The 16,657-nt window shown below is 38.8% G+C and overlaps 1 protein-coding gene across 3 annotated transcripts in view; it reads right to left on the bottom strand.

The window, feature by feature from the left end:
• Adgrg6 (adhesion G protein-coupled receptor G6) overlaps window positions 1-16,657 on the bottom strand; it is a 129,573-nt gene that overhangs the window by 24,765 nt on the left and 88,151 nt on the right. For all 3 annotated transcript variants that reach the window (XM_027401972.2, XM_027401971.2, XM_027401970.2), the window contains 9 exons: window positions 16,045-16,097; window positions 15,579-15,644; window positions 11,999-12,141; window positions 9,555-9,666; window positions 8,498-8,553; window positions 7,754-7,964; window positions 6,630-6,801; window positions 4,978-5,118; window positions 2,532-2,651 (listed from right to left, as the gene is read on the bottom strand). In XM_027401972.2, coding sequence (XP_027257773.1) covers window positions 2,532-2,651; window positions 4,978-5,118; window positions 6,630-6,801; window positions 7,754-7,964; window positions 8,498-8,553; window positions 9,555-9,666; window positions 11,999-12,141; window positions 15,579-15,644; window positions 16,045-16,097 — 1,074 coding nt within the window. The remainder of the gene's footprint in view (window positions 1-2,531; window positions 2,652-4,977; window positions 5,119-6,629; window positions 6,802-7,753; window positions 7,965-8,497; window positions 8,554-9,554; window positions 9,667-11,998; window positions 12,142-15,578; window positions 15,645-16,044; window positions 16,098-16,657) is intronic.

Below are 16,657 nucleotides of genomic sequence, written 5' to 3'. Positions count from 1 at the left end.
AGGGCCTCAAGAGGCAGTTGTATGCCTGCAGCTGGGTTTCATTATTCACAAAAAATAGCCAGAAAATAGAAGCAACTCAAGTGAACATCGATGGATGAATGGAGAATATCTGTTATGCTCCCACAATGGACTATCAGTCAGTCTTTTAAGGAAGACACACCAGGAATTTGCTACAACACAGATGGATCCTGGAGGCTTTATGTTAAGTAAAGTAAGTCACTTCTGCAGGACGATTACTGTCCGGTTCTCTGAGGTGATTGTCAGAATCAGATTAGTACTGCAGGAGCATGGAATGAATAGAGGTTGCTAGAGATTTCTGGAAGGTAAGAACAGGGAATTAATATTTAATGGGGGCAGAATTTCAATAGGGAAAGATTTTAAAAGCAACTAGTGATGGCATATCTATTGACAAAAATGCAACTGAACTGTATATCTAAAAAATGGTAAGTTCTAGTAAGTGGGTTTCACCATGGGCCATAAACCAAAGTCCTCCTTTACGAATATCAAAGCAAATGAGACCAAAGATGAGTGAGGAGGTCTCTGAGGGTTCATCACAATGGTGGGTAGATTCTTCAGTGTTTCAACTCCAGTCCTCAGGCCTTATCAGCCTGCTCACTTCTTGCCTTGCTATTGTGAGACCATAACCCAGAAACTCTACAAAAGTGAAAAAAAAACTTGTTTGTGAGCTGCAGGGGAGAGTATGGAGTCCCATCTCCTTGCATCACACAATTGGATGGCAGAGAGGGTCCTGAGATAAGAATGCTAACACTTGGCATTTCTTAAGTCACTGCACATCTCCCAAAGAACAAGTGCACTCACTGTTGCCCCTTTGAGCTTTCTCAGGTGCAATTGTCTTTGACTTTAAAATCACAAAGAGACAGTCACAACCCCTGATCAAAACTTGTGCCTGCATCCCTTTATTTGAGGATGTTCAAGTCCTATCTCAAGAACAGTAGCTCTGCTGGGTGGTGGTGGTGCATACCTTTAATCCCAGCACTTGGGAGGCAGAGGCAGGTGGATCTCTTTGAGTTAAAGGCCATCCTAGTCTACAAAGCTATACAGAAAAACCCTGTCTCGAAAACAAACAAAAAAGAACAGCATCCCACTTGGTCACTTCCATTCTCTTATTGGGTACCAGGTAAGATATACTCATTGGTGGCTGCTGCCAATCATGGTGCCTGTATATTGCCCTTAGCCTGATCAGCACATCTCCCTTCTAGAGGATGGATGTTGCCCCCTCATAAAATGGGTTAGTTGCTCTTTATTTTGTGCAGTTCCCCAACCTAGTGAGCTACAAGCCATAAGGTCACAGAGTGATTATATACCTATCATACCATGAGATAATTCAGAAGAATTAAGGATTCTTCTGATGGATAAACCAATACAAAAGTTATATTTGGTATTATATTCTTGTGAATGAATTGGTTGTTTCTTGCTGTAGATTGTTCCTGTAGCTTATTCCTTTCTGCAACAAATTTGGAATTTACTGCCCACAGTTCAGCACTTTCTGACATTTACTGGGCACAATTTCTCCCCTGCATTTGGAGTTTACTGATTACACTCCCTGGATATGTGTAAAATCTGTTCTCCATTAACAGGTCCTAGTTTAATGATTTCATTCCTTAGCTATGTTTGAGACCTATTTCCCACTGTCAGGTCATTGTTCCCCTCTCCTGTGTAATTGCAGAGGTCTGCCTTCCTGCAATTATCCTTATTGACAGGCATTCGGTCAGTGTTTAGGGCCCAGGCAAAACATCCCATCTAAGACATTCCCAGATATTGAAGGACATAGAATTACTACACATCCAAAGTTGTTGGTTCATAGCTACCTAGATGGATAGAAAAAAAATAAGAATGCCCTGGTTTTACCTCACTGACAGTTAGAAAAGCAATAACCTAAGCTAACCTGCACTAAAATATTCTCAAACTTCTTGTTATTATTAACTCAAGATTTTAGCTCAGAGATTCACTGCTTGTGTTTCCCTGAGAGGATAATGACAAAGGTAATCAGCCCATTTGCTTATCCTCGGGGAAAAGCAAACATTCTTGAAGGCCTGTGCTTCCATTGAGGCCAGGGCACTGGAAGGCACCAGGTTTTGCTTCTTGTGCAAATTAAAATTAGACCCTCTCTTTGACCTACAGCCCTAAGAAACTGATGCTAAAAATTTCTCCTAGCAGTTTTAGTTTATTGCTTTGTGTATAAATCTTATCTTGCCGACCCCAAGAAACTCAAGCCTCACACACACACACACACACACACACACACACACGCTCCCGGATATATATATATATCCCTCCACGAACTGGCCGGGAGAGGTGAGAGATGGAAAGAGAGAGCAAAAGAATAAAGGAACATACATGCAGGGGAGCAATTGTGTGTGAGTCAATTCCTTTTTTCCCTCAAATTTTAGTTCCTTAACTTATTTGTAGTTCCCTTTTTTGAACCCTGAGTGAAAATTTTAGAAGCTGGTCTTCTAAAGTTTTCGATACTGGTGTGCACTCTTCAAGCAGCATCTGTGGCATTTTCTTACCTGAGTTCTGGTATGTTTGATTTTGATTTGAACTGGATCCCTCAGATTCTGGATAGTAATGTTTCCAATGCTACATGCCATCACATAACTCACTAGGATTTTTCTTTGCGATCCAACATCCTTTTAAAGAAATGAACAGATCGCGTGCGTTAGTCCCAAGTACACACTTTCCTGCTCCAAAGTAAGCAAACTGTCAGCAACTTTTACACTTAAGATCTTCAATTCTAGAATATCCTGTTTATAACTTCCAATCACTGGCTTTCCTGAAGGGTCTATGCGATTTCCCTTATTACAATAAATACATTGCAGAGACAGCACGAACCAGGGTTATAAGGGAATGTTCATACTCCATTCTCCATCACTGTGACTGATGTCAGCCAATTGACAGCTGAAATGGTATGAACTCATAAATCATAAAAACTCATAAAAAGCTCTGAAACAATTAGATCATTTCCCAACCCTAGAAAACAGATGAAGTTATTTATGGTGTAAGAATTAAGAAGCAATTCATCATTCATGCAAACAGCCTGACATGTTTACCAGCTTATACTAACTGTAATTCTATTAGATTGAAGTCCCACCCAGAACTTCTGCCTTCTATTCTTTCGGACTCAACAGCAGTTGCAGACTTCACACAGAAATAAGACCAGAGGTGTCACTCATTCTGTGCTGACCAATGAGTTTGAGCACCAGCCCGCCTTTCTAACAACTCTGCCTTTCTCTTCCATTTGGGGTTCTTGTCAAACCATGAATTTCTCTATACTGAAGTTTATAAGCCAGTTGTATTAAAATTATTGCAGTATCTCTTAAGTTCCATATATAACTCTAAAATATGGCATTTGGCTAATTTTTTTTTATGTTTGTTACTACCAACACAGTTGACTTGTGTTGGGTATAACCATCACTTACTGCAAATGCTCCTGTCTTTTCTGTGGGGACAATACCACAGAATCTTTACTGGTTTTTGTTGTTGTACTTTTTTTTTTTTTTTTACTTTTCTGTAAGTTGACTTTAAAACTCCAAAACTGTATTACTGTAGAAGCTTACAATATACACATATATGAAAAGAACCTAAATGGAGCTACAAAATAATCAGAGAGATAAAACTCCAATTAGACATTTTATGCCACCAAGAAAGAGCCTCCAGTGCCAGGAACTGAGTCATTAGCCAAAGGTGTCCCATGGAAACTCCAAGCATCATAGGCTATGGTCAAGTCTACTGATTGCTCTTCAAAAAGTGATGGTAAAGGCCCTGTTGCTGAAGACAACACACATCTCATAAAGCACAGAGAAGTCAAGCTATTTCCTAACTCATAGTTTGTATGAAGGACTCAGGTCCATTTATATTACATATGGATATTTTACGAAGCCTGTTCCTAATGCATTTGTAGATAACATTTTTAAGTTTTGAAACTGCAGGTCACCATATTCATCCTCTTTGTCATCCATCCATGTATCTATCTATCTATCTATCTATCTATCTATCTATCTATCTATCTATCTATCTATCATCTAGGTATCATCTATCTACCTATATCTATTTCTCATATATCTATCATCTATCATTTATCTGTTTATTATCTATCTATGTATATATCATCTATCTCTTTGATTCTATTGCTATCTTTTTATCTTTCTCCCCCTTCTTCTCTTTTCTGCTGTCTCCCAAGTGCTGGGATTACAGGAGGCTCAGCAATTTTCTTCTCCTATAACTGAGTGATTCATAGGGTGACTGTATGAGAAACATCCCTATGGGCCTGAGACTCAAAATGATCTCCTGCACAAGATACACAGCTAGAAAAACAGTGCTATCCTGAGTTTAACTGGTAAGTCTTCTTCTGAGGAAAGGGTCTAGCAAATGCTCTAGATGGGGCTGTCCTCATCAAGGCAGCCAAGGGTCACTCGTGTTTTCTGGCAGTGGATCGTCTAGTATCTGAGCTGCTGCCAATAAAAATGATAATATGTGCTCAGCACAATGCCACCCTACTCTGCGGATATGAGAATGCCAAAGGTCATTTGAAATACTAATGGGAAAAATGATTAAAGCCAAGAATGCCGCTCATTATGTAAAAGGTGCTTCCTGCTGAGTTAAAAAAAAAATCCTTTCCTCTGGTGTACAAATGCTTTAACTCTAGAGGTCTTGGGGGCTGGAGAACAAAAGGATTAACAAATAATAAATAGTAGCATCATAACTAACTCAATTTCTCATTATGTAACACAAGTCTTATCTTGATATTTGTTTTAAAAGTCAAGTAAGTAAATACTGTTAAAAGAGATATTATTTGAAATAAAATATCTGAACATTTACATTGTTTTTTTAATTTTGAAAATATAGTAGATTCATTTTTTTATGCACCTGCTGGTGTATTTCAAAGGAATCAACATTTTTTAGCCTTTGAGCAAAGATCCTTCATTAGAACTGGAAAACAAATTGATGTGTTCTCACCTGGAAAAGTCCAGTTTTGTTGAAGAAGGTAAACTGTGCTCTTCTGACTAATACAGAGTCTTCTTGACTTAAATTCTCCAACAAGTTTGGGGGTAAAATCACAGATGCCAATGGATCTGTCTGTCCATTCTCAAAGTCCATCTGCCACACACAAACATGTTAGCAAAAAAATCATCATGAGGACAATGGTAAGACAGTCCTTAGGCTGGGTTAGATGACAGAACATCTGGAAGGACCACATTATCCAGAACCAGGGTTGCCCTTGACCTCTGAAGAAGTCTGGAATTCTGGGTTAAGTCCCTCGCCATCAGGCAGAGATTGCATTAGGGGTTCTCATTAGAATACCTTGCTAATAAAGCACATGGACAATTCTAGATACTAATTAATATTTTCAGTTGTGAGGGTGGGATTTAGAGGTGTCAGATTTTGATGTTTTCTCCATACACTTCATGAGAAAGCAGTGACTATGGGCATAGACTAACTTGTTTAACAGCAGAAGTTAGTTACTTCTGCAAAGCTATTTTTTTTTTTTACATCATAGCTTTCATTTGAAATGAGACAGGCAGAGTGACACACTTCGAATGGAGGAACAGCTCAGCTTTGATTGACAACTCTCAGGTTGCTTTATGGCCTACAGACTGAAAAAACAGCCAGCACTATGAACACCCTCAGATACCGTCTTTTCTTTAAACTATAACTCAGGCCATAGAGATTGCCTGTACTTAGTATGAGCCTGGGACCAATGGAGTTTGCGCTATTTAAGTATGAAGTCATTAATGCCCCCACCACAGTCCCTAATTCAAAGAGAACAAAAGTCTTATTTGTATCTTAAGGCTGCACCTTTTCTATGTTCAATGCGATCTATCTTGAGAGTGAATGATAATACTAAGATCATGATAATGATAATAATAATAAAACTATGTTCCATGGATACTTTCCCAAGTCAGGAATGGTGCTGTATTCACTGTGTTTGCTCTGCTTGCTAGCAGTGCCAGGGGCATAGTAGAAACTTGAAGATTATTGGATGAATTGTGACATTAACATATCCAAGAGGGTTAGTAGAGTCCCAGATTACTTGTCCAGCCTCATCTGCTGCCTGACACTGCCAAGCCTCTACACTGTGAATTTGCATCACATGATCCTCAAATCAGCAGCATCAGCAACATCTGAGCACTTGATTAACCTGGACATGACAGGGCCCTGTACAGAACCATCATCTGAGAGGCTCTGACATCAAGGCCCAGGATTGTTCTGAACACGTCTTCCCTGGGACACTGGAGTCCATTTTTAGAAGCAGTAGCAAGGAGACAGCTTCTCTCTTGTCTCTTCCCACCTGAAGTTCTTTAGTAAGACTTTTCTTTCTTTATACTGGTTCCCAAACCATACTTCCAATATGGTCTCTGTCCATGTGTCAACATTTCACTTTATCTTCCCCTCCTTTAGAAGGTACCATTCATGGTGTGGGCTATGTATCATATGCTCTCGGTACTTCTACTTTTCTTCTGGATGCTGATATCATTTTAGCCAATGTTCAGATCTGTCTGCCAACTCTTGGATCAAGACTTCCTTGAGGTATCTAATATTAAAGAACCAGTAAGTTTGTTCTCTGTATCATTAGTTAGTTAAAGTGAAGACAAACAGGGGTTTGTTACCTGGAAATAGGACTCGTTATTGTTTGGAAGGCCAATGCTAAAATTTGAAGGTGCATCCGTCCCTGGCATCAGGGATGAAACTCCAAGAGCCAAATTCTGTGTCGCAATATTCACATGTGGTGTGCTATTCAGGTCTATTTTAAAGGCTAGCTCATCAATTGTTTTTAAAGCTCTAAAGAAATGAAAATGGCATCACTGTTAATTACACTGTGTTTTAGGTATTTGCCCCATAACAGATTAATAAATTATCTTTAGTTCTCTGATCTTAGAACACACAGCCATAAAACCATCCCAGTGCTATCTGCTAAAACACAGAATCCCAATAATTGATTCTGGGTACACAAGACATGTACCCTCTTAAGCAAAATCAGCAACTAAAATCATCAGAAGTTTTGTTTTCCACTAATATTGTTTGAGAAGCCAGAAGATACTGTAAAAGTGTTTGCAGTTAATGTGACAGAGATAAAATAACCTAAAGAGTATGTTTAAGAAATACATTTTTTCAAAGAAATATTATTTAAATAAAGGAAATAGAAGAAATTAAAGGCCCTACTATCAAGGGGAAATATAAAATATAATGTAGTTCTACCTACCCTAAGCGTTTTGTTTTCTTTTTAGAGACAGGGTCTTTCTGTATAACTTTGGAGCCTATCCTAGAACTCGCTGTGTAGACCAGGCTGACTTGGTCTCAGAGATCTGTCTGCCTCTGCCCCCTTCCCAGAGTACTAGGATTAAAGGTGTGTCCCTCCACTCCCAACTGGCATTTTCATTTTATAAATTCACATAATTGCAATAATGTATAGAACTTTGTGTAGACTGACAAGTGACTAAGAAATACCTTGGCTAACCAAAGTTTTAGAATAAAAAATATATTGTGACGTACCCGGGTATGCTTTAGTTGGGTTTGGGTATTTATAGACACAGCTGGATGAAAACTGTAATCATTTTGTAAACTATACTTTTGAAATAATTAGAGAGCTTTAAAGTTGACTTTGTCAGTGACCTTGGGAAATACCTATGCATCTTCTAGAGTTATGAATCATGGAGTCTGGGTACAAGGTATTCAGAGAGGGAGCAGTGCTCTCACAACACATGGGTGCAGTTTAAGTCTCAGTTATACTTACTCAGAAGACGACTCAAGCAAATCACTATCCGAACTGCTTAAGATGTTAGAAAATATATTCATGAGAGTGGAGCCGAGCGCTATATCAATATTTTCTTCTTGGTTTACAATCCTTTTGACCTGTTCTACAATGCTGTTAATATTGGCTGAGGTTAGGTTCTGCCCATCACTAGTTAAGTCTAATATTTCATTGGCCACTTCATTTGATTGTCCTAGAAGGAGGGAAAGAAAAACATAAAGTTTGCCTGGATGTTTTGGATATTTCTAGGGACAGACAGTGTGAATAGTTTACTATACATCTGCAAGAAATAGGGTTCCCATGCAAACCCCACCCCCACCTTTATAAGGTAACGTTTCTTTACACACAATGACAAATTTCTTAAGTATGATACAAGTGATTCAGAGACCAGTGTTCCCTCGAAATCACTAAGTACATGTTTCCTACTTTAAAATAAAGCAGAAATATGAAAAAATTGATAGAAATAGCAATTTGCCCATTACTTTTAAAACCTCTGTATAATTTTCTTACCATTTTCATTTTAAAGAATATGTTTGTGAATATGACAGAAATTTTAAATGCAGAAGAGTACATTTTCTACCTAAAGTATGTGAGATTCATTTGCCTGAGTTTTAATATTATAATAATATCACACAACAGACCATAACCCCTGCAGAGAATGAAAACCTTGATGATGATGAGGTCGTTTCACTTTGTCTTTGGGAATGGAAGACAAATTTCACTCACTTGAACAGTTGGAGGTATCAATGGGGCCCCAGAAGGTCGATGTTGCATTAGAAAGGCTGCAATAATTACCAGACAACACAATGACATTTAAGTTTATGGTACCAATGAAATTACAAGGAACAAAAGCAATTCATAAGTTTCAGGATTTGCTTTGATATCCTGCTAGATACCCTTTTAAAAGAATAATGAACATGGTGATGAAAATCCTTATTGGAAAACCAGCCAGCAGCTAACCCTCTTGAAGGGACGTACCAGCTACACCCTGCATCCTGCCCTTGTGTACACTGTCAAGTGCCACTTTAAGGACTTTACTGGAAAACTCACATTTTGATTTCACATACCCCTGAAAAGCAGATTTCAATCCAAGTTTATGAAAGAGGAAATGCATTTTAGAGAAGCCAAGGAATTTTCCCAAGAACTTGAGCCAGGAAGAGGTAGGGCCACATTTCAAACTGGAGTCCATAAATCTCGAAGCATTTGTCTTCCCTCCCCACCAAGTGTCAAACTGCCCTTGATGCGGATGGACAACTCACACTTAGGCACTTTCTGTTCCTGAATTCCTTCCCAGAGAACTAACTGGGCCCCAGGCAGAGGGTGGAAAACTCCATATGCAGGGAGCTTTGGCGGAGGCCTTCAACTGTCTCATTAGAGGTTTATTAGACTTGCAGGGAAATCCTGTGTCTTGGCAATCTGTGTCAACAGGCTGCCCAAACTGGATCTGGTCTTTATTCCCCCTTTGCTAATCTCTCTTCCCCAAATGGGTAAGAAGTTATGAGGATTTAGGCACATATACTGAGACCAAGCTGGCCCCAATATCCTTTGCTCTGGAGCCACACCTTGGTTTCCAGCTTCCTCAATCTCCTGGAGAGAGAGTTCTATTAACTCACTGCTCAGAGGGAAACAGCCCTGTGGGTAATATTCTTTCCTCATCTATAACTACCCAACCCATGAGTGTATAATTCCTGTCTGGCTTCTTGAATCATCACAAGGAATGATTACTGCTGTGATGTATGTAGTAAGCTTGGATATGTGGCTTGCAAGTCAAAGAAAGAATTACCATGTCCGTGTCACAAAAAAGCCAGGCTTGTTAGGGCACGGATGTTTGTAGACAGAAGGTGAAGCAGCTGGCCAGCTAAAGCCCTCTGGATCCTCCAAGGCACTACACAGACCTAGGAGAAAATAAAAGTCAACACGAGACAGACTAACCCTTAATTTTCTGAAGTAAAAAGGTGTGGGGTGAAAACCAAGGGCAACCCTGGGAATCCAGTAACTATAGTAGATACTACTGAAATATCAGTGTTTTATATTTAGAATTTTTTTAAATTAGGAAAAAATAAACATATTTCAGATATAAATGATTGTATCTTACAAAGCCATCTTAAAATAAAAGAACATAATGTAACAATAAAATATATATGATCATTCATAAGATATTAGGAAACAAGTTTCATTCAGAGCATAAGCATGATAGGAATTGAGAAAACACATAAAAATTTCAAAATCTGTTTAAAATTCAGGATGAGGGGTGGGTTGGTCAAACCATGCATGAATGGCTTCATTGCTGAGTTGTTAGCACATTTTATGAAACATTTTCTAGATGTTCTCATAGTGTACTCTCTCTACAAGCTTACTGGAAAACAAAAGGAAAGAAAAGAAAAACCAAAACTAGCCCTACCTGTCTTACTTCCTGCTTTCATTCTCCAACTGTTCCACTTTTTGTGCAAAAACACTAGCTAATTGATTGTGATGGCAAAAAAAGATTCAGATTTTATCTTTTGAAAATGTCAGAGTCACAACAAGGTAGCAACAACTACAACAAAACCTTCTAAGTACTGAAAAAGCAGCAAGCTTCTGGTCTTTCTGAGAAGAAGCATGGTAGGCCCCAACTGACAATTCAAATGACTTTTCTAACCTATCCTTTGAATTTGGGAGGTTTTAAGCATTCATTCTCAAATGCCACAGACCTTTATTCATAGAATCACTAGAGAAACAACATAAAATAATAGCAAATAATGAGTATAAATTAAATATCCATGTGTGCACAAAAGGCTGTCTTAAGATTTACCAGCCTTTGAGGGCAGATGGGGTTGGTCCCTCAGGGTTGTGTGGTCAGACCTTGCCTGACAATCGTCACACTGCTTCTTTGTAGAGACTCGTGTGTATGACATGGGAGCTCTGGCTCCTCTCTAGAAGCCCTGCTTGTGAGTAGACAAAAACTTTTACAAAGCCGCAGATGCTGCTGAGTATGAATCTTCACTACTGTGGTCACTGTTTACACTTGTCTGCTGTTTACACTTGTCTCTGAGGGTCTCTCTAACTCTGCATGTTGGCACAGCAGTTAGTGGTGAGCAGGTGCTCAGAGAAATGGGGAATCATCACCCTTGGATCAGGTCTTGGGTGTTTGCATGCTCTGGGGGTGAAGAGCACCCACATTCCCCATTTCAGCTTCCTTAGTGTACTTGAGGCAAAGCGCACTACCTTTCATCCCAATTCCTACTAAAGTCCCTAGTTCAACTCTGACTTTATTCATAGAATAACATCAGAGCAATTACTTGTGTTGTGTATAATTTTCATTAAGATGCATCCATTCAGCAGGGCTGTGATGGCACACACCTCTAATCTCAGCACTCAGGAGGAAGAGACCGGCAGATCTCTTTGAGTTCTAGGCTAGCCTGGTCTACAGAGTGAGTTCCAGGACAGGCTCCAAAGCAACATGGAAACCCTGTCTCGGGAAAAAAAAAAAAAAGATGCATCCATTCATTGATTCATTCAACAAGTACTCAAGTGCTGGGAGCTAAGCATTTAAAAAAAATAAGATGTCATCTCATGCCAAAGATCAAACTACATGAAGAAAATATGCCTACGAATGCAGATAAGTCCAATAGAAGACTATACTCTTCAGGGGTATGTGATGCACAAGGTATCTGAACAACAGGCAAAGGCTCAGCATAAGGCCATGTCAGGAAAGGCCTTAAAGAGGAGGTGGCCTTGCGGCTATCATTAAAGATATGTAGGTGAAGGTGAGTGGGCAGTTATAACAGAGGGTGTCACACATCTAACTATGAAACAGCATGGAAACTTGAGAAAGAACAGGAGTCATGGGAGCTCAGGACAGGAAAGGTATGCTGTTGAGAACGGATTTTCACTTCAAGAAACATGACTTATTCCTGTGCCATCATTAATGTGCAAAGAACACACACTCTTCATGGGTCATTTCATAATATAAATGTATATATGCATTTTCTAATTCTGTAAGTGAAAGCCAGTGATGGTCAGTTATCCCAGTACTTCACTCCTTTTAGGATAAGAAAGGATAAATACAAACTGCTTGCCTCCTTCACTCCCTTAGATTCAGAGGTGTTGAGCTGATTTTTATGCAATGTTACACATTTTTAAAAACTCTGTCATATAACAAATTTCATCACTAAACAAAAGTAGAAAATTCAGGCTGCTGCATGCTTAACTATGAATACATAAATCACACATACTGAACTCACATACCTAGCTGCTTCACATTGACTGTGTACAGTCTCAGGCCATCCTCCAGCGATGCGTTATTTGTTAAAAGCTTCTGTTCGATCACTTCTCCATCGAGGTTGGCATTATTGGTGGCATTGTAGACTAGAAGAGCCCACAGCACCAACCTAGAAAAGGATGTCAGAGAGAACTGTTGTTCCGGGGGGGTTGCTTTCTGACTGGTTGTTTTTGGTTGGGGGAAATAGAACATGGATGCCATGACATGTTGAGACTGAAAAGATCAACCAAGACATCTTGGCCTTTCTCTGTGATGCAAATTACAATGTTCACTCTGTTTCACCTGGAATAGATTTTTATAACATAGTTCTTTAGAATTTTGTCATAGCACCCACTTTTTTCAGAAATATTTATATAGTACCAACAGTTCATATGTTATATATAATATTTATAACATCCACTCGAAAGGGGACATAGTATACAATTAATTCTCTTTTGTTTCTTTATAGGCAGAACTTAAAATTTCAAAGAAAATTGTTGAACTGCATATTGGACTCTTGAAACTGTTGTGTGTTGTTATTTATAAATATGGTGCATGTCCTGCAGATGGAGCCCTTACAAGTACTTTGTATGGTGAAGATCTGTAAAATAAATACTCAGAATATTCCTGATTTGGCTAGTAAAATGGTTTTATAAAGTGTGACCCTGAAAATACCTTTATGGGAAGCAAAGATGTATATTTTTAAAACCCCTGTCAAAACTTATAGCTAAGCCATAATCACAGCTTTAATCAGCAGTAAAAACCTAAAGGCAATTCAGTATTGAGGCAGAGGTTCATAATGCCATTTTGTGAGGCAAAGGAGTTTTTTAGTTTTGCTCCCTTATGTGAGAGTACTGCATTTGTATTTTTCCTCATTCTGAAGAGAAATGAAGAACACAGCACATGTCATGTTATTATCCACATTGCTTGTTATTCGTGTGCCAAAGAGAAGTGGAGGCATGTGACCTCAAAGTAGAGAGTATGGCACATTCTATCGATGAAATTTAGTCAGTAAGAACAGAAGTAAATCAGAAATAGCACATTTGTGGTGCTAAAAAACAAGGAACAAGTTAAGTATTTGTTACTCAAGGTTAGGTGCCATAGCTGGATTTTACCCCCATAGTAGCTAGCCAACTCAAGGACAAAGTGTGCTCTCCTCCTAATTGACTCTGAAAAAAATTTTACCTCTAAAATGATTCGCTGCTTAACACTCATACATACGCCATAATTCAGGATGAGGCAAGTATAGATAGATCCGAACATATAGTGGATGGTGAATCTTTAATCATTTCCTAAATGCATATGATGAGGCGTCCTCTAATTAAATGGCTGGTGGAAGAAAAGCGCAGCCATTCTGGTTCCTGAGAATCCACAGTCACATCCAGGACAACATCAGCACAAAGTATTGTGGGTGTATTCAATACACAAAATCAACCATTCCAGACAGAGCCTGCATTTTCACAAGCCTTATCATTTTTATTTTTCTTTCCCATCTGAAAACAGAAACTACCCTATGGTTCTACAATGGTCAAGATCTATCTCTTGTTGCCATTGGCATTCATCATTGGTTTAAGCCAGCCCTTCTGTGGTTTCAGGTTCCCTGTCTGTCTAGACAGTGGAGTACAACAGCATTATCTAATGCTTAAGCTGCAAAATTGAATTGAAAGGAAGAATTGGGGGGAATGGATTCGAAACTAGCAGACCGTGGCCTGAAGGAAAACTAGGAGAGACGATATAAAACCTTGTCCATGAGTATAAGAGCAGACAGAATAGGTTTTAAAAAGAGGGGGAAGCTATAAAAAAAGAGACAATGCTGATAATTTATATCAAAGGAAAACTAAGTAAGTGGATTTTCCCACAAGTTAGATTGGTTCATTCTTTCTGTACTTTTTTGTGACATTATTCACTGGTTTGACATACCAGGAAATTGAGATTTTATTTATTTAAATGTCTTTCAAGCAAGAGTTTGAGAGATGCTGGAATACACCAACTGTGGCTGATTTTAGTGTTATCAGTAATACAATAACCTCTTGAGTAACCTGATGGGATGCTCAATACTGGTCTCGCTCCAAATTAGCTTTGTCCCAAATGCTAGTTAAAGCACCTACAGAGGATCCTAGCTTCTGCTGGATCCACTGTTGGAGGCTCAATATGATGTAGTAGGAGGTGTGGAAAAGGACCATTTTCTTAGGGAGAGGAGGAAGTCTGGTCACTTACTATCCTGCGGTACATTACTTTGTTTTCAGATCATAAAGGAAAATCAATGGTGTCAGAATAAAAATGTCTCCTAACCAGACAGTGCAATCCCATGTATTGAATTTATATAGAAATGACAAGTTGACAGGTTCAAGACATCTGTTTTTCTAATATTCCAATACTAAATAGAAGGGGGAATTAATAATCAAGTTCTCTGGTCAACTCTCAAATATAATTTTATGTGTATCTTCTCATAGTAGCAATATATCATAGTCTTCATGGCTGAGTTTTTGTTTTTGTTTTTTTAATCTTCAATTAAAATTTGGGGTATGTGTGCGTGTGTGTGTGTGTGTGTGTGTGTGTGTGTGTGTGTGTGTGTGTGTGTGTGTGTGTGTGTGTGTGTGTGTGTGTGTGTTGTGTGTGTGTGTGTGTGTGTGTGTGTGTGTGTGTGTGTGTGTGTGTGTGTGCGCGTGTTCCATAGAGCACCTGTGGGGGTCAAAAGACAACCTGTGTGATTATGTTTTCTCCTTCCACCACATGGGGCTGGGGATCAAACTCAGATCATCAGGCTTGGCAGGAAGTACCTTTACCTAATGAACCATTTTATCATGCAATGGTTACATTTTCATAACATCAGTCAGTAAGTTAAAACCTAGCAAGGTTTCTAAGAACACTTTCACATAATTTGTTACAATTTCATGGAGATATAATATACAATCCTAAGAAAAGTATTCTTTTTTTCACTCAAGGAATTAATGATTTTTCACTTTATAGGAATTTGAGAAGCTGATCTTATATGCCCACTGGTGGGGCATGCTGGGCACAGTCACTAATAACCCATATGCTAAGTCATGATCCTGATACAAATTTAAAGATAGAGACTTCAAAAATAGATGTGATTGTATATACTAAAAATATTTGGCTCATATTGTCTATATTTTATATGCTATCATGCATAATTATGACTTTAAAATAGAACTATTTGGGGGCAGTTCTAGGGCTGGAACCCAGGACCTAGCGCATCCTGGGCAGGTGCTATTGATACACCACTGAGTATTGCCTCTTGCCCTAAAGCTATTCCCTTTGAAGGTCTTTTTGGAATTTTGAAGAGGGGGTGATAGATTTCAAAGACATAGAAATGTTCACCTACCCCTTTTAAGTGCTCTGCCCCTCAAGGGCTTTTCATAGACTTACATTTCAAGCCCACTTTCTCTTTTTCTGCTTTGGACATGAGAAAAAGGTGAAGTGCATTAACACTGAAGAAACAAAGTGAATGTACCAAGCAATTCAAAGGTTTTTCTCTGACCACTGTTTCACTTGTTTAATGAGCAAGGGAAAAATATTACACTTTCCATGTTTCCTTGTTGTTACCTTTTGTCATCATCCATGGTGTCTCTCTTGACTTTAATCCTGTCTTCCCCTGTGATATGATGCAAACTGTAAAGACAGACACATGTATCTGTTATCAAGCTCATCCATTGTGTCCAGTCATAGATAAACATATGTATCCATTATCAATCCCATCCATTGTGTCTAGTCATAGACAAATATATGTATCCAATATCAATCCCATCCATTGTGCCTAGTCATAGACAGACATATGTATCCATTATCAATCCCATCCATTGTGTCCAGTCATAGACAGACATATGTATCCATTATCAGTCCCATCCATTGTGTCCATTCCTCAACAGCAAAACTGGAGAAGGAGGCAGAATAGATGCCCTAATATTGATTTAGTTATACATATAGAACCATACACACTGGTTCTCAGATACAGTCAGTAAAGGAGTAGTAAATTAAGCATTTCTCTTTCTCTGATAATCATTGCATTTACCTTATATTAACCACGTAGACAGTGTAGTTCCAATTCTGGAAGGTTGAATTGAGCTGGAAAACACAATGGAAAAGGTTGAGTTTCAGTAATGTTTGAAAACATTCTTTTCTGAGTCAAGGTTGACTCCCCTCCAAACCATGAGCTGTCATTGGAAAAAAACCTTGAGAAAATTCTGCAGAACCACAGGAGTGAAAGATAAAGGGAGAGTTGCTGGACCAGAGAGCCTAGGATATAGTGAAGGCCATTTCTTTTCATCTGCACATTAATCATTGAAGAGGATACTACATTCCCACCCCAACTCCACCCTCTTATTTATGAAGAAACAGTAGTTTGGAGAGATGAGACAGCATCTTCAGGATCATCTGCTAATCAACAGCAGATCTCACACTGGAACTCAAGCCAGTGTGGTGGGAAACACTGTCATTTCCTGTCTAGCTATAATATACCAGTCTTTCAATAAACACCTTCCTTAGTTTGCATTTAATAAGTACTGAGATTCACTCAAACATGTTTTGTGGTAATTGCCATCTCATAAGAACATCAGTGATAAGAAAAATTATAAGCAGAAAAATGCATCTTTGACAAAGCCCAGTGGTATTGAGATTATACCAAT

The sequence above is a fragment of the Cricetulus griseus genome, chromosome 2, assembly GCF_003668045.3.
Source record: "Cricetulus griseus strain 17A/GY chromosome 2, alternate assembly CriGri-PICRH-1.0, whole genome shotgun sequence".
NCBI classification, from domain to species: Eukaryota; Metazoa; Chordata; class Mammalia; order Rodentia; family Cricetidae; genus Cricetulus; species Cricetulus griseus.
This window is presented reverse-complemented; position numbering and strand designations above follow the sequence as displayed.